This window comes from Leptopilina heterotoma, unplaced genomic scaffold (assembly GCF_015476425.1).
Source record: "Leptopilina heterotoma isolate Lh14 unplaced genomic scaffold, ASM1547642v1 Lhet_279, whole genome shotgun sequence".
Lineage (NCBI taxonomy): Eukaryota > Metazoa > Arthropoda > Insecta > Hymenoptera > Figitidae > Leptopilina > Leptopilina heterotoma.
In genome coordinates this window covers 88,673-107,554 of record NW_025110987.1, presented here as the reverse complement: position 1 = coordinate 107,554, position 18,882 = coordinate 88,673, and the positions used below count along the sequence as shown (strand labels likewise).

The 18,882-nt window shown below is 28.5% G+C and overlaps 1 protein-coding gene across 2 annotated transcripts; it reads left to right on the top strand.

Annotated features, from left to right (window-relative positions):
* The first annotated feature begins 9,722 nt into the window (after positions 1-9,722).
* On the top strand, positions 9,723-18,878 carry LOC122504121 (N(6)-adenine-specific methyltransferase METTL4). 2 transcript variants are annotated; one of them, XM_043615044.1, is made up of 5 exons: positions 9,723-10,355; positions 10,595-10,962; positions 11,035-11,209; positions 11,360-11,525; positions 18,702-18,835. In XM_043615044.1, the coding sequence occupies exons 1-5, from the start codon at positions 10,107-10,109 to the stop codon at positions 18,710-18,712; spliced, it is 969 nt and encodes a 322-aa protein (XP_043470979.1). In that variant the 5' UTR covers positions 9,723-10,106; the 3' UTR covers positions 18,713-18,835. The 2 variants fall into 2 exon arrangements, with proteins under 2 accessions (XP_043470979.1, XP_043470977.1); XM_043615042.1 differs by having other exon boundaries at positions 9,729-10,355; positions 18,728-18,878.
* The last annotated feature ends 4 nt before the right edge of the window (positions 18,879-18,882 follow it).

Below are 18,882 nucleotides of genomic sequence, written 5' to 3'. Positions count from 1 at the left end.
TATACATTAAAAATATTATAAAAAAAATGTGAATGCACATTAAAATAAAGTTAATGGTCTGATGTTTAATTTTTCTATATAATATTTATAAAAAATTCTTTCTTTTGAGTATGAAATAAAGTAGTTTCAATAGAAAAAACCATATAATTTAAAAAAAATAAATTGAAAAATCGAATATCAAAAGTATCACTTTCAGAAAAATAAACATAAAAATGCCTGTGATTTTAACTGTTTAAGAGAACATTAATTTATAACTACATAATAATGAATATTGTTAACACTGTTTTGTAAAATACTTGTTTTTTCATCACAAATAATTCCTAAATTTGAACCTGGAATTATTAATATTTTTAACCTGGAAAACCTGGAAAAAGCCTGGAATTTTGAAATCTAGATTTTGTGGCGACCATGTGATGTTTTTACGAGCCGCAATGTAATTTTAGCTATGAAAATTACAGCTGGAGGTGACTAGAGGAAGAAAATGGCCGCTACGACAGGTTGCACTGGATGCCTACGTAAAGGAATAACAGTATGATTAAACAGAAAAGTATTGTTTGTAGTTTGGAAAGTAATAACAATAATATTTTGTAATAAAAATTAATATAAAAAGAATATAAATAAATCCCCAGTAAAAAAAAGTATTGAGTGGAGCGTTTAGGAATTGAGTGAAGCTCTGAGCCAATACGGATTCGAGTGAAAACAGTATTGGGACGTTTGACTGAATCTTTTTTTCATCCGCCGAATACGGTCTTATTTTAGCATTAAAATTAAAATCACATGAGCAGAGTACACATTATAAATTGAAAGCACAATTGTCCTGAAATGTAAAAAATGCCGATTTCGATAAGAAACAGTGAATATTTGTTAAAAATTGGTAAAAGCAAAGTTTGGCAAGCGCGACTGAATTTACCATGGTGAATAAATGAAGTGGTAAGTTGAAATGGACTAAAAGAAATCTACTGTTACCGACAGAAAGTTCCTAGAGAATTAAAAAAACAATGAAATTTTATTGTTTTGTTGAATTACCACAATTCTCTAGGAACTTTCTGTCGGTAACAGTAGATTTATTTTAGTCCATTTAAACTTACCACTTCATTTATTTACATGGTAAATTCAGTCGCGCTTGTCAAACTTTGCTTTTATCAATTTTTAACAAATATTCACTGTTTCTTATCGAAATCGGCATTTTTACATTCCAGGACAATTATGGATATCTCTGAGATGTCTTATAGATATCTCTGGGATATACATATTATAGATATCTCTGCCCTGCCGGAAGAATGGACTGAAAAAGTACTGAAATTGTACTGGCCTCCAGTACAATTTCAGTCCGTTTTTTTTAAATGTTTGGGTAGACATTTTTAAAGTCCTTTAACAATAGTTTCAAATGTAGGTTATGTCAACAAACCATTGTTAACAGTCTGGAAGTGAAAATGAAAAAGGTTAACAAAATTTTCAACGAAATTCCCGTTAAATTTTAAACTTATATTGCAACCCCTGCTTTAACAATAGACCCGAAAGCCTATTGTTGTATGGAATTATAATTTTATGACTTAAAAAGTTTACAATTTAAATAATTCAATTTTCAAAACAAAAAAATTGTAATCTGTGATGTTTCATGATTACAAATATCTAAAATTCATTATAAAAAATGTTTAATTAAAAAAGTTATAAACTATCTCGCAAACTCTAATTGTTACGTAAAAACGGATATTATTTTTGAATTTAGATTGCAAGAATATTTAGCATACCTAATAAATACTTGTAAAGAATCTGAGTTCATGAAAAACAAATATAATGTTGAAATATAAATAAAAATTATTTTTAACATTAACAAAGAAATATTCGTCCTTCAACTTATCTACTAAAAATAAAATCAGGAATCGTCATGAATGGTCAGAATTTCTGAACATTCCTGAACAGTCTCACCACTTCTGACGTTTTCGAACGTTTCTCACCATTCCTAACCAAATACTTTCCAAGCTCCTCCCACTTTACTCCCACCATTTTCGAAGCTGTGACCATTTCTGAAATTCCTGACCATTTCTGAAATGTGTGAACACATAACCTATAAAAATTTTGGTACATCTTTCTAATTTTGGTAAAGTCTCATGAAAATTTATATATACATATAAAATCTTTCAAATTTATTTTTTACATTTCAGAATACATTATTCTATTATAGAAATTGTTCTTTTAACTTAACAAAAGTTCTCATTTTTCAAATTGGTATAATTATTGAATTAATTATACAGCAAAAGTAGGTAAATAAATCAAAACATTCGGACCGTTCTTTTAATATATTTATTTAATGTATATTTATAATATATTAATTTAATATATGTATATTTACTTGTAATTATTTAATATAGTTAATTAATAATAAATTTTGTTTCATAATATTAGTAATTTACTATACCAGTCAGTACTTATTATGAGAAGTATTTGCATTATAATTGAAATACAGTTATATTTAAATTATTATTAATCATTAATAGAATAATTTCTTACTATAATGATTATTAATAATTTGAATTTTAAATTTATAAAAAAATTTCAATATTGCATTAATAATTCATTATTATTATAAATTATAATGTTAAATTAAATTAATATTAAATACTAAATTCATTTTAAATGCAGATATAATAAAAATTATTATTAATCTGTATTCGTATTATAGTTTATGAAACATTTCAAATTGTAAAGTTAAGACTTAATTTATTATTGATTCAATTAATAATGTTAATTTTTATTAATTTACATAACCTATTATGACTAAATTAAAATATAATTAATTAATAAAAATTATTTAACAGTTTATTCTGATTTATTGATAATATTGGTAATTGAATTTTACTATTTTACAGTTGCTCTTTATATAGACAGTTGAATCCAGAAATATGTAAGTCGGTTCGGTAGTCGCAGTCGTTAGGGCAGTTAGTTTAGGCACTAGGTTAGGTCATGCGTCGGGGTTCGATCCCCGTAGGGTCCAAATTTTAATTTAATTCCGGGAATTAATTTCCAGTTGTTTCGTATGTAAACAAACTGATATTAATTAATAAAATATATTTTTTAAAATTAATTTGTTGCAACTTTTTGCATATTGTTTAAATAAATAAAACAGAAGTGGCTTAAAAATATGGTCAAAAATGAGATACAAATGGTCTCAAATAGTCACCAATTATGGGCGGGGTCAACAAAGAGGAGGGGATAGTAGCAAACTTGTGACCACTTTAAACTTCCTCCTGATCAGTTGTGATAGATTTCTGACGAGATCCATCCAGAATCGTAAGAAAACTGGATTAAAGTGGTCAGGCGGCCTGACCATTTGTCTGACCATTCCTGATTTTATTTTTAATAGAATGACGGTCAGGCCATAAACATCACCAGCGACCCTTTTGCAGGTAATTTTTTCTAGTACAATTTCAAAATTGAAGTATTGATTTCAATATTAAAATATTGATATCAATAATAATTAATTAAAATAGTTAATTTTATTTACATTATTTCTAATAAAATAATATTTATTGTTATTAATAACAGATTGTTTTCTAAAAAAATTAATATTTTTTTACTAACTTCTTATAAAATGATGAAAATACAATATTTTATTCAAAATTAACAATAAAATAAAGAATAATATTTTTACTAAAATATAAAATACTATTTGCTATATATTATAAGAAAAGCATAAAAGTATAAACGAAAAAAATACACCCACAAAATTTTGATAATAAAACGAACTTAAAAACGTGATATTATTTTTTATTTATATTTAAAAAAAATGAGAAAAATTAAACATGCAATTTATAGGTTAGGTTTTATAAACGAAAAAAATACACCCACAAAATTTTGATAATTAAGATCACGCAAATGAAGAAAGTTATATTCACTTAAAAACAAATCCATATTTATTTATTCGACGAAACACATAAAAATATATTATATTCAAAACTAGAAACTGAAACGCGACATGTATACCAATATGTGACGCGCCGAGTCTGATTCGCGCGGTAAAACTCTCAAAATTCAAATTTCTATTGTGAATTTAATATACTTTAGAGTTTAATTTTTAGAATTAAATTCAAAGCGGAATCCTCGACGATGACTGTTCGTTTTCCACAACAAAGAGCTAGGAAGCTCAACTCCCGCGGTGAAATATTTGATCTACTATTTTATCAAATGAAAATGCAAGTTAAAATTAAGGATGATTTGTTTAAAATGAAACTTCTAAGTTCTTATAAATTTATCTTTATTATTATTATCTCAAAGTTAACGTTCTTTCAATTCCGAAGTCGAACCGTATCTGACTTCTCGTTTTCCTCCGAGACCCTACGGTCCCATCCTGGGGGCCTCCGCCCCCATCCCCGAGTGCCAGGAAGGAAGGCGAAAGTACGCCTCCTTTACTCTAATTCGTTAAAAAGAGGAAAAACCCAAAAAGGCGGAAAAAGAAGGTGTTTCAGATTTTTTCTAACTAGTCCATGCAGCAGGGATGACGAAACAAAAGCATCCCCTTTTTATTGCTCAGGCAAAAAAAGGGTCTTGGGGTTTCATGGTAACCAGATGCGCGATTTACTCGAGTTTCTTTAAGAAGCAATAAAACCATAAATGTGAATTTCAAAAACGTGACAAATAAGTAAAACATGTACTTATTTTTAGTGTTATACTCAAATAATCCTAAAATATTTATTACGGGAAGGATTAAGTTTCGTCGCCTCCACTGCATACTCTATTGTATTTGAGTTTATGATTTTTTCCACTTAAGATTTTACTGTGGGAAAGTATTTTGTCGATTTGCCCATGTTGCTTGCCAATATTCTAAATTATACGTAGAATTCGCAATAAATTAAATGTATTCATTATATTATTATTATTTTTTTTTTTTTTTTTTTTTTTTTTTTTTTTTATACTCCTGCCCTATTGGCCTTACGCACTTCGACAAGAGTCCCCGAGAAATACTTTTTTGGATTAAGCATAACCATTCTACTTTAGAAATTTTTCTATATATATTAACCTAATTTTGCGTCTACAGCCGACTTTATTAGGAGTACTCGCATTACGCCTGGACCAACCGTCAATGGGTTTTCTCGCCAGAGAAGAGGGAAACTGTAGAAAACCTCTCTGAGTACAACCGGTTTATCGACAGTCGAGTTCTAATGGTGTGTACCGGACAATAATCGACGGTGCACATCATTATACCTCGACGTCAAACCTCCCGCTCAGATTGTCTCACGTGCCGGAAAAATACCAAGCCAAGTGGGCGCGAACCAAGGGTACTTATACCCTTGGTCCTTAAACGACCACCAACGCCAGGCATCTATCCGACTGAGCCAATCTGTCGGTCATTATATTATTATATTAATTTGAATTAAACCGCGAATTTTAGTGCTGCCTCTATCGAGAGAGGAGCGTATCATACACATACGTCACAAATAAAGCATGCGACCGACACCTTTGGGCTAAAATTTGCACCACCAAAGTCAAACCGCTATCCCAAATTGGGAAACAAATTCGCCCAAAACGAAAGTGAGAGATTCGCGAGCTTTTAAAGTCCAACGCACAATAGGTTCGCGAAGGTCGTTCGCGAACGAGACGCATGAGATAGACAAGGACACAAATATATCTCTGTCCTTTTCTAACTCATGCTTTGCGTTCGCGAACGACTTTCGCGAATCTATTGTGCTTAGGCCTTAACGCAACGGTTGCTCATAAAGGAGAGTCCAGAATAGGGTTTGTGAACGTCGGTAGAAGGGCGTTGGTCACGTGACCTCCTTAAGGCCTTTCTCCAATATGTTCCTAAAACTCTGCGTCTGCGTCGGTTGCTATAGCAACACATGCTAAATGCGAATGACTGCGTTGCGTTGATTTTAGCATAACCGACGCAGACGCAGTCATTCGCACACTTTTTAAAACCTATTGGAGAAAGGCCTTTAAGGCCTTTCTCAAATAGGATCCGAAAACTCTGCGAATGACTGCGATGCGTTGATTTTAGCATGTGTTTTAAAAAGGAGACGCCTTATTTTGGCCTAAATTCTAAAAGTTAGAAAAACCATTTGATAGAATTTCAAAAGTTCGAATGTTTACTTGTTTGAATTTCCAATAGTTAGAAAGTTTATTTGTTAGAATTATTAAAAGTTCGACTGTTTATATGTTAGAATTTCCAAAAGTTAGAATGTTTATTTGTTATAATTTCCAAAATTTATAATGTTTATTTGTTCGAATAGCCAAAAGTTAGAATATTTATTTGTTCGAATAGCCAAAAATTAGAATGTTTATTTGTTAGAATTTTCAAAAGTTAGAATGTTTGTATGTTAGAATTTCCAAAAGTTAGAATGTTTATTTGTTAGAATTATTAAAAGTTAGAATGTTCATATGTTAGAATTATTAAAACTTCGAATGTTTATATGCGTTAGAATTTCTAAAAGTTAGAATGTTTATTTGTTAGAATTATTAAAAGTTCGAATGTTTATTTGTTAGAATTATTAAAAGTTCGAATGTTTATTTGTTCGGATTTCCAAAAGTTAGAATGTTTATATGTTAGAATTTCCAAAAGTTCGAATGTTTCTTTGTTAGACTTTCTAAAAGTTAGAATGTTTATTTGTTAGAATTTTCAAAAGTTAGAATGTTTATTTGTTAGAATGTCCAAAAGTTAGAACGTTTATTTGTTAGATTTCCGAAGTGTTAGGGTGGAGTCCCATGACAGCGTTTTGGGTTGCGTCGTAATGGGAGAGAAAAAGACGCAAATATACGTTTGCTGCATTCTCTCTCATTACAACGCAACGCAAAACGCTGCCATGGGACTGCGGCCTTAGAATGTTCATTTGTTAGATTTTTTTTTAGCAGCGAGTTTCCTTTCTATGTTACTGTTAGGCCTTAACTTCATTTACCATTTGTCCCAACAGTGTAGAAGATTCTGCGTTCACATGTTAGATGGAGCCAGAAGTAGTATTTAAAGCAGGGAGTAAGACTAAGGAGACTGAACTGACTGTGAAGTCTCTCAAAAATGAAACCTTTTTCTGTAGGGGAACTATACTCGCAGAATGACAAAACTTATGCTCCGCGCGCATGCGCAGTACATGCGCATATTGCTCTCTCTCTTTATATCGTAAAATATAAGCAAGTGAGAGAACAAAAACTTATCAGTAGGTTATGGTTATGTTTTGACATATGATTCTTAAAATAAAATTTCAAAATTATGGTTTGTTGCATACCAGGATGCAAAACATCATATTACAATGATCGACAAACGAATAAATTAACTTATTGATAACTTTTATGTGACATTTAAAGCTGTTTATTTATAAAGTATATAATTAAAGTAAATTACAAATTCGTAAATATTATTTATTTAGGAATTGTTCAATTGTTTCCACAAAGAATAAAACACTTTGTAGTTTATATACCAAAAAAATTGATTCTGAACATTTATAAATATTTTATTATATTATTAATATATTACTTATCACTGAAAAATATACACTCTTTAGTATATATTTTTGTATGCACATTTATATTTATTAAATTAATTTTTTTTCAATTTACTAATAGTTATTATTAATAATATTTCCTGAAACGCACAACATTCACAAATATTAAACATAACCTTCTCAACTTGTAGCTTATAATGATTTTCTCAGTCGCATCTGAGTTACTGAGAAAGACAGAGACAAATATATTGCATGTGCGCATGCGCGAAAACCATAATTTTCAGTCTTACGTATAGTTTCAATGCGACGAATGGTTTCACTTCCATAGCATTAGTTCAGTCTCCTTAGTCTTACTCCCTGCATGTATCACAACAAGTGAACATAACCCTTTTGCATTCACACTAATTACACAATTATTAATTATTTACATCATATCTAGTAACAATAAATCTCTTATACTGCACTCATCATATTTAAATATAGACAACAATTATAACAATAACTAATTTGATAATATATCCTAATATAATATTATAATTATATTAATACGTTACAAATATATATATATATATATATATATATATATATATATATATATATCCAATATATATATATATAAAAATATATATATATATCCAATACCATAATATTACAATTACAACAATCAATCAGATAAAGTTTACTAATAATATCATTTTCAAATAATACATTTATGCTGCACTATTAGCAACAATATAATATTGTTGTTAATTGTTCATAACGTTCATATTATACAATTGATAATTAAGTTTCGTCGCATAATGAAAGTCTATGTGTACGTAACTTTTCGAAGCCATTTCTGTGGTCACAAGTATGGTAAACACATGTTGCATTGTCCTATGGAAAAGGACACTTGAGATATTTTTTATATTCTTTCAAGAATTTCTCGGTTTTATGACTCTAAAGAAACTAGAGATTACATTTTCTTTTGATATTCCCCTTGATTTATGACAATTCTAAGAAATCTTGATTTTCGAATACATTTTCGGAATTTGGAAACTATTAAACCGTGAAGTATTATATTTTACAATAGTCAAACTTTTTGTTTAGTCTCGTCAATATTTGTCAAAAGTCGTAAGAAAATCCTAAAATAATTAGATTATTAAAGAAATTTTATTGTTTCGCGCTTCGATAACTCGTTAATCGATATATCGAAAAGTTAACCAGCGAGATGGCAGTCGCTCGTCACAGGATTTTACGTATATTTCCGTTGGATTCACAAATAACCAATGGCTGGATTCTTTTTACTGTTACAACCGCTTGAAAGCGGGCACTGAATTTAAATTTATTATTCAGATTAAAGGCAGGATAAATAAATATACACTTATAATTAATTGGAAAAACCCCTTTCGGGTAAAAAACCAATTTTATTTAAGTTCAAATATTGTTTCTTTAAATAAACACTTCACAATTCTATTTTACATTGCTTGTCGAAGATTTGATTTAAGTTTAGTTTATTCACACTTATAAGATTCGTTGATTTAACAATGTATAATTCTTAAAAGATTTGCACTAACAAGTAGTGGTCTCTTCTCAAGTCTCGAAAATTGTCTGAAGCTTTGGGTCTCAGGCGCTCTCTTTATATACCTAACTAAAAGGGGGAGGTTTACCCTCTCCTCTTTGTTTAACCAATCACAGCGCTGATGACGTGGCATTCGACCAATAAGCGTTGAACATTCAAGGTCAAGTTATTGCGCATTTACCAAATGCCCAAAATAATGACACGTGTCAAGGTTAAATTATTACGCATTTAACAGATCTCAAGGTTAAATTATTACGCATTTAACAGATCTCAAGGTTAAATTATTACGCATCCTACAAATGACTCATTATTATCATATATTCTACTGCGCAATAAAATAACCGTCATACGAAGATTTACAATATAATTTTACAGTTTTTCTTATCAATAATAAGAAGTACAAATTCAGTATTTCATAATCATAATTTCGTTTCATTTTTAAATTATAAGTAAAATATTTAATGCATATTCCTTAATTAATCAAACACTAATAATAATAATAAACTTAAATTAATATTAATATTATATCTAATTACAGTTTTATATAATTATTTATAATAATAATTTTACAATATCTTTAAATAATACAATGATTACACGATAGAGAGAGAAAATAAAATTAAATGTCGATATTAAGGTTTTCCTATATTTTACGAATAATAATAATAATAATAATATTATTATTAATATTGTATAATGTATTAATTATATTTAAATTTGAATCTCTCAAGAGTACAATAGAAAAATTTAGTTTATTTATTAAGGATTTTAAATTCCCTGGAAAATTTACTAGGCACTGATGCCAGATGCCACAATAGGACAAAGATACTATCAGCGACAACTGGTGGCTATTTTCAACACATTGGACACTCTGCAACTTATTCGAGTCACCCCCGTGCATGAAGATAACCATGATAACCATGGAAACGTAGGAAACATAAATATAACCTCAAATTTATGATTGCCATTTATAAAAATTTTAGTTGAGGCTTTTTTCATGCTAATTCCAAACATCGACATTATTTAATACATTTTCTTAAAACTTTGTTTTTTTTATAAGTTTATTCAGTGCATTGACAATTTTACCGACAATTGCATGTCCGTGTCAAGGAAAAATGAGTATTCTATACGCTACCCGTGAAGGATGGATTGTTTGCCATCCTAAATACATTAATGAAATGTATGCAAAAGTTAATAATAGAAACAAGAATGACTTTTTCTTTTCGTTACAATTTAATAAAGACTTGTTTAATATAAATTCGAAATATTTGCGACAAAATCAGTTGAAAAGTATGAGTTTTTCAAAATTTAAGAGAAAAAAGAGGAAAAGAGCAAATTTACTTAATGACGATTTCTTAAAAGAAGTATGTCTTTCATCAATTTAATTAATTTTAATTATCCACTTTCTATTGACATATTAATAACATTTATATTTTAAAATAAAATACTGAAATATTTATAATATTTACATACATTTTTATTACAATTAGAGTATAAAATATTCTTTTACAGTAAGAATATAATAGAAAAAAATAAATTTAATAAACTATATTTCTATTTACAAAAAAAGACTTAGGGACAATTTTATTTTTGCTTATTTTAGGTAAAACATGTAAAAGAAATGTTTTCGAATTTGATGAATTCTTCGGATTCGAAGAAGATATTTTCAAAACCTGTTGATTTAGATAATAATGAAGCTGCACTCGCGATGTCACGACAATTATATCAAAGTAATCAAAAATTATTTAATGAATCTTTTATTGAAGGTTCTTACAATGGTGAAGAATCAATAATTTCTGTAATTGAAAACGAAGAATTTGTGTTACCAAAAAATTGTGAATATTTTTGCTTCGATGTTCGTCAGTTAAGTCAAAAACTACAATTTAAAAATCAGTTTGATTTTATTCTCATGGATCCTCCATGGTGGAATAAATCTATTCGAAGAAAGAAAACAAAATTTATAGAATCTAGGTAAATAAATTTTTAAAATTAATTTTTTGTGATAAAATAAAAATAATTGAATATACAATACTTTAATACTAGCTACAAAATGATGTATAATGAAGAGGTGGCTAAGTTACAAATTGGAAAGTTAATAAGCAAAAAAGGAATTATTGCAGTTTGGTGTACAAATTCAGCCAGTAATTTGCGTTGTATTTTAGATGAAATGTTTCCTTCATGGGGCGTAAAATTCATAGCGAAATGGTATTGGATAAAAGTAAGTTTAATTTGTTTGTTCTGTCTTCATTATTTCAGTTAGCAGTGAATTAATAAGTATTTGAATGTTTGTGTATAAATGATATTATCGATAGATAAAATAAATTATTATTAAGTTCTTCTTTCGAACATGTTTTTCTGTTTCTTAAAGGTTACAATGTCAGGCGAAACTGTTTGTGATTTCAGTGAAACGCACGGTAAACAGCCTTATGAATTATTAATAATCGGGGCAAGCGAATCAAATTCAGAAATTCCCATGGAAAAATTGATTGTCAGTGTTCCAAGTGCAATGAATTCTCACAAACCTCCTCTTGCAGGTAAAAATTCGAAAAATGTTTCATAATAATATTACACTTGTTGATTAAACTACAAAAAATTCTGAATTGAAAATCAATTGGTTTATAAAATAATTTTTATTTATATGATTTTATTTTATTGATTATATTACTTATTGTAATTATAACTTTAAGGACATCCAGGAAAAAAGTGATATTGGTCTCTTTTTTGTCTTTTGCATTATAATTTCTATAAATAATTGTTAAAAAAATTGTTTAAACATGACAAAAAAGTGGATTCGTAAATTGTTTTTCATTTTCAAAAGATTTTTATTCTTATATACTTCGGGTTCAGATAGATAGGTAGAACTACTTCGAAAATGTGACCAAGAATAGTATGTTTAATAAATGTTTGAAGATAGTTTTTATTCTGCTTTAAAAATGGAATTCACTTTCTTCAAACACATTTGACGGGTTCCACGACAAGCGACCCAGGTTAAATTTTTTTAAACAAATGTAAGATTGGAGGGGGTAAAAATTTTCAACTTTTGTTTAACATGGGATACTTTGATGACCTGTATTTTCTTTAAAACGAAACAAAAAAAATGTGTAATATATCGATTTTTAGGTTTTTTCACTGGCTTTTCAATTATAAAAATCATTTTAAGAAAAAAAAATTTTTTAACCTTCAAAAATGGAAAACAAAAATAAAAATGTATTTTTTATAAAAAAGGACAGTTTTTTTTTTATTTTTATCAAAAAGTTCAGGTAATTTCCTAAAAATAATGTATAGGTCAAAAAGTGGGACAAAAACTTTTAGGTAGTCAAATTTAACGATCATTTCTGCGGGTACGCCTTTGACGCGCCATTATAGTTTTACGTTGCCTTCTGTCTCAATCTCAATACAATTAATTAAAAAAATGTTACCTATTAATTGTGTTTCGAACGCTCTCTGCATTTTACAGGGTTGAGACTGTCATTATTTTAATGCCTGCATTACGCTTTATTTTAAATTTTAAAAAAAATATTAATTTTTGAAAAGAATTATGTTATATAAGATTAGAAAAAAAATTAAAGTTTTATTATATAAATTTGCTAAAGCCAAAAATGAAAAATTTTATTAGACTAGTTAATTAATCATTGTAAATATTATTTATAAAATCATTGTAATTAAAAAATTTATGTACTGTTGTTTTTCTAATTTTTAAATTTAAGTTTGGTTAAGTGTCTGTAGAGTAGGGTGGTCCAAAAAAAGTAAAATCGGAATTTTAATTCTCTCACCCCCTAGGATTGTTCTATGTGGAGAAAAAAATACCTCTATTTTTTTTTAAATAAAAAAATATTTAGAGGTCGCTCAAAGCGCTCAAAGTTTCCCATGTAAAATGCATGGGGAAAAAACACTTTTTCGTAGAATTGGTATAGAATCCTTGAAAATCAATATTTTTTATTCAGCAAACTCTGTTTCTCTTAAGAAGACTTCAAAGAATAGTGTTAAATTATTTATTTAATCATTTTTTTAAATTAACTATTTTTTATAGTACCCCAAAAAAACCCCATAAATTTCAAAATTACAAAAAAACCTTAAAAAATATTTTTTATTATTTTTATCAAAGTTTTTTCCTAGATTATGAATAAATAACACAAATATTGATTTTTAAACATTATTCCATGTAATTGCTAATTTGTTTAAACAAATTATTATTGTTTATTTACAACTTTTTATCTAATTGAGCTAAAGAGTTTCGATTTTTTCTCAACTTTGCAACTTTTCAGGCCGAATGTAACCAGTCACTATCAACTAACTAAGAATATTAATTTTACCAATTGTTAAAACAAATTACTATTGTTTAATTTTATCTTTTTATCAAAATGAGCTACAGAGTTGCAACTTTTTTTTAATTGTACATTTTATTTTTTTTGTGAGGTAATAATTAATGTAAGACTTAATTATCGAGTAAAAATTGTGAACAATAAATTCATTACTATAAAAATGATAAGTACAAAAATTTTTATTTACGTCATTGAAATTACTACTGCGATAGCTTCAAATTTAAAATAACAATTTGTTTAAACAATTGGTAAAATTGTAATTCTTAGATTGTTGTTAGTAACTAGTTACATTTGGCTTGGAAAAATACAAAATTAAAAAAAAAATTGCGACTCTGGAGCTCAATTTGATAAAAAGATAAAATTGAACAATAACAATTTGTTTAAACAATTGGTAAAATTAATATTCTTAGTTAGTTGATAGTGACTGGTTACATTCGGCCTGAAAAGTTGCAAAATTGAGAAAAAATCGAAACTCTTTAGCTCAATTAGATAAAAAGTTGTAAATAAACAATAATAATTTGTTTAAACAAATTAGCAATTATATGGAATAATGTTTAAAAATCAATATTTGTGTTATGTATTTATAATCTAGGAAAAAACTTTGATAAAAATAATAAAAAATATTTTTTAACGATTCTTTTGTAATTTTGAAAATTATGGGGTTTTTTGGGGGCATTATAAAAAATAGTTAATTTAAAAAATTATTAAATAAACAATTTAGCACTATTCTCTGAAGTCTTCTGAAGAGAAACAGAGTTTGCTGGATGAAAAATATTGATTTTCAAGGATTCTATACCAATTCTACGAAAAAGTGTTTTTTCCCCATGCATTTTACATGGGAAACCTCCAGCGCTTTCAGCGACCTCTAAATATTTTTTTATTTAAAAAAAAATAAGGGTATTTTTTTCCATATAGAACATTCCTAGGGGGTGAGAGCATTAAAATTCCGATTTTATTTTTTTCCCATGTATTTTTGGACCGCCCTAGTACGGAACCCTCGGTTTTAGTACGAGTTCTACTCGCACTTGTCCGGTTTTTATTTTTTTTTTTTATTAAAAAGTAGCTACTTTTTAAATTATTTAATATTAAGATAAATGATGTGAACTGTATTAATAGTTATTTATTATTCTCTTTTGGAAAATACTCGAACTCTGTTGAAGAGGAAAATGTTTTTTAATTGAAGTCGTCCATCAAGAGTAGGTATAACTGCATGATATCCCAATGTTCCCTTAATAGTCACTGCATTATCGAATCTTTGTTTTAATACTTTAGCAGTTGCTTCATACTCTTTTTTGGCACAAAAGAAAATTTCGGTTTCCTTGCAATAGTTTTTTGCCCAATGAAATAATGCTTGAGGATCTAAAATGCGATTTTCATTGGAACATTGAAGGCTGTATCTCGCTGCATTTCTCTTAATATTTCCCCCAATTAATACCGTCACATGCTCCTTTACCGTGAGCAGTGGGGTGAAAATGACACTCAGCTTCAATTTCAAAATCGGTCTTATGAGCTAATATATTAGAGAAATTACTCTTATTTTTAAAATGCTGACCAGCTCCGTCAGTAAAATAGTAGACTTTTTTGGGTCGAGAAATATTTTCTTCAATATATTTCAATATCATCGTCTGATGCTGAAATGCTGCAGCGGTATCATGATTCAAATTATCTGAAATGATGGTCATGCTTTTATGCTGGATTCCTGTATCATTCAGATAATAAAATACTACTGTAAAAATTTTAGCCTGGTCATTGTTCCCATGAAATCCCTGGGAGGAATTTTGGAGAACAAACTTGTAATTTTCTGCGAAATCAAATGTAATCAAAAATTCATCACATTTCAAATTTTCCTTTAAATTTTTGAAAAACAATGCTTGCTCTTTACTAATAAAATCGTGCGGTCTCAATTTCAGCAATTCATTATAAAATTCATCAACGAAGTCATCAGTGTTCAAACACAAAGTGTGAGTTCCACTACTGCCTGCTAGAACACAGTATTTTGGTCGGAATTCTACAAATTTTGACAAGCCTATTTTAACATCCGGATATTTGGTTTTAAGTATAGAATACAATTCATTTAAATTGCAAGGAACCAATCTCTTTTGCATGTGAATTTTCTGATCATTTATTTTTACTGACACATAGTCATTTTTCCCGGCATTAACCGACTTACTTTGTCAGACTCATAGAATTTAAGTACGAGAGATTTTGTATCAGGGTTCAAAGACTTTCCTTTTTTTGAATTTGGCAAACCTAAAATCCCTCGCTCTTTAACTACACTTTTCACATTTCTAGCTATTCTTTCAGATATTCCAAATTCGGACATTAATTTATTGCGACTCCAAGATTATGGAGTTAGAGTGAGAAGTTGAAATTTTTCAACTTTAATAGCAAACTTTTCGAAACCCGACGTACAGTAACACGTCCCGAGTCGAACTTTTAGACCTGCTTACCTCCTTGTAAGTATAATTTAACCCTAACCTGCACCTAACAAACCCTTGGTGTTTTTTTCCTCCTGCGTAAGGGGCCGTACACATAATACGTCACGCGTCTAGGGGGAGGGAGGGGGTCTGAGAATTGTGACTAAGTGTGACATGGGGGAGGGGGGGGTGAACTCATGTGTTACGTCACAATCTTTTAAATTCAAAGATTATAAGAAATTATATGTGACAATGTCACTTTTTCTAAATAAAACAAGTTAAAAATGCTTTAAACTATTTAATATCTATTATGTACCTGTTTAACATCTATTCGCATATTATTTATAATATGATGATAAATAATATATTCTCTTAATTTGAATCAGTTAAAAATCATGGTTTTAACTGACAATCAGTAGTGACTGACTTTTTGCTTCTGAATCAGTTAAAAATAACTGAAAAATTATCCACAAAACACCGAAATTTTTCTAAATATTGTATATTAAAGATTTGCTTGCATAATTCGAAAAATTTACTTGCAAAGTTTATTTTAAAATTGTGTAAAGATTTAAATTTCTCACTCCAATAAATGTCTATCGTCAAATTTTCTTAAAAATATAGCTTGAAACTTTCCTGAACATTTGAATTGCATTTTCGACTATACTTTCGTGAAAATTTTCCTGAAAATTTAACTTAAATTTTCAGGAAAGTTTCGCGCTAAGCATTTATTGAAGTGGGATATTTAAATCTTTACACAATTTTCACTAAACTTTGCATTTAAATATTTCAAAGCTTAATTGCGAGTAAATCTTTAGTAAATTTTTAGGAAAGTTTCGGTGCTATGTAGGTAGTTAAACGTGACTAATTGAATCAATCAAAAACAATTGTATTGAAACATCAGTTATTTTCAACTAATTGTCAGAAAAAAAATATTACTATTTGAATTAGTGACTGACTTTTTGCTTCTAAATCAGGTATTTTTAACTGCGATTAAATAATTTAGAGTGTAAGATATAATATACATTGTCCAATGTATAAAATTTACAGTGAAATTTACGTGTGTGACGTGACGTAGGGGGGAGGGGGGGTTCAAGATTTGTGACGAAGTGTGACATAGGGGGAGGGAGGGGTTAAAAAGGGTCCAAAATCGCGTGACGTATTATGTGTACGGCCCCTTAGGTTCCGTAGCATAGTGGTTAGGGCGTTAGTTTCGTAGTCCGTAGTTCGTAGGTCGTAGGTTCAAGTCTCGCGTGCGTTAGATTTTATTTATTTCGTAGGTTTGCGTTTATTCCGATTTTTCTGTATTGTATAGGTATAAGTATGCAATTTAATGATTATATACACCGTTAAATAATTTAATTACCAAATATTAAATTAAATTTTTTTTTATATATAAATGGATATGTATTAATCCTGACATATATACTAACATTATTTATGAATTCGCTATTGGTCACGATTAAATTAGAAAAAAAGTAAAAATCATTAAATAATAATGCCATTTATTAATAATTAAAGTTATTATAAAAATTAGTTAAAAATGATCTCAAATATGCTATGAGCAGTTTTTCCAGGGTTTTTGGAGAGGAAAGAATTCTGTAAGTAAGGGTCAAGCAGTATTTAATAAGGTTCTAGGAACACCTGCTTTCCCCCTTTTACCATCTAAATTTGTCGCTAACCAGGGGTTTGCAGGAGGTAATCAGAGTTAACTTGCAATGCAAATAAACTCTGCTTTCATCCTATTACATCCTTACAAACCCTCAGTTTTAAGGAGGTAAGCAGGTCTAAAAGTTCGACTCGGGCGTACCCCTCTTGTGCTTTTCTTTATTTAATTCATTAAAACATCTGTCCTTCCAAGTGTCTGAATTATTTTTTTCCATTTTAACAATTGCACTTTAAATTTTTTAAATAAAACAAACAACTTAAATTGGAAAGGAGAAAAGCCCTGAAAAGGTCTGATTGTTAAAAATTATGCAGAAAGTTTTTTTGAAAAAACTTATCTGCACAAAAATTATAATTTTAAAAAAGCTCCAAAAATATTAATAAATCAAATAAATGAAACTTGTAAAGGAAAAAAGCTCTGAACAGTGCTGGTTGGAAAAAATAATGTTGAAAGTATCTTTTAAGAAACTTGTCCACACCAAAAATTACAATTTTAAAAAAGTTCTAAAGAGATCTGATTATACCAAATAATACTCTAAAGAATCGTCTCTACACAAATATTATTATAAGCAATTTTTAATATCAAATGCGAAAATCAAGGATTTGTAAAAAAAAGTCATGTGAGTTCTCTATACTTATAGTAGTCATGTATAATTTCATTAGTGAGCAACTTTTGAGTCGCCACCTGGCAGACGCGCAGAGAACTAACCATGCATTTGTTGGATTCAATAATCGGCTCTAAAGGCGTACCGCAGAAATGATCGTTTAATTTGTCCACTTAAAAATTTTTGTCCCACTTTTTGACCTATACATTATTTTTAGGAAATTACCTGAACTTTTTGAAAAAAATAAAAAAAACTGTCCTTTTTATAAAAAAATACATTTTTATTTTTGTTTTCCATTTTTAAAAGGTTAAAAAAATTTTGTTTCTTAAAATGATTTTTATAATTGAAAAGCCAGTGAAAAAACCTAAAAATCGATGTATCCCACATTTTTTTTTGTTTCGTTTTAAAGAAAATACAGGTCATCAAAGTATGCCATGTTAAACAAAAGTTGAAAACTTTTACCCCCTCCAAATCTTACATTTGTTTAAATAAATTAGTCAAATTTGGTATTTGAACTTGTATCATGAAGGACTAAAGTTTAAAAAGAATTTTAACCTGATCCCAGATATTCCAAAATTTAATCTGGGTCGCTTGACGTGGAACTTGTCATTTATATCATGTCCTTTTCTTTTTTTTAAATTAAAATTACAAGTTTATTTATACTTTTAATTTCTAAAGTAAAAAATTAAAAATTTTAATTACAGATGAAAATTAAAACATTAATTTTTAGAAATCATCGCTCCATATTTAAAGGAAAATCCGAAGTGCCTAGAAATTTTTGCAAGATATTTGCTGCCCAATTGGACGAGTTTTGGTTATGAGGCTTTAAAATTTCAACACATCTCCTTTTTTACACGTTCGTGAAGGAATCAAAGAAGCAAATAA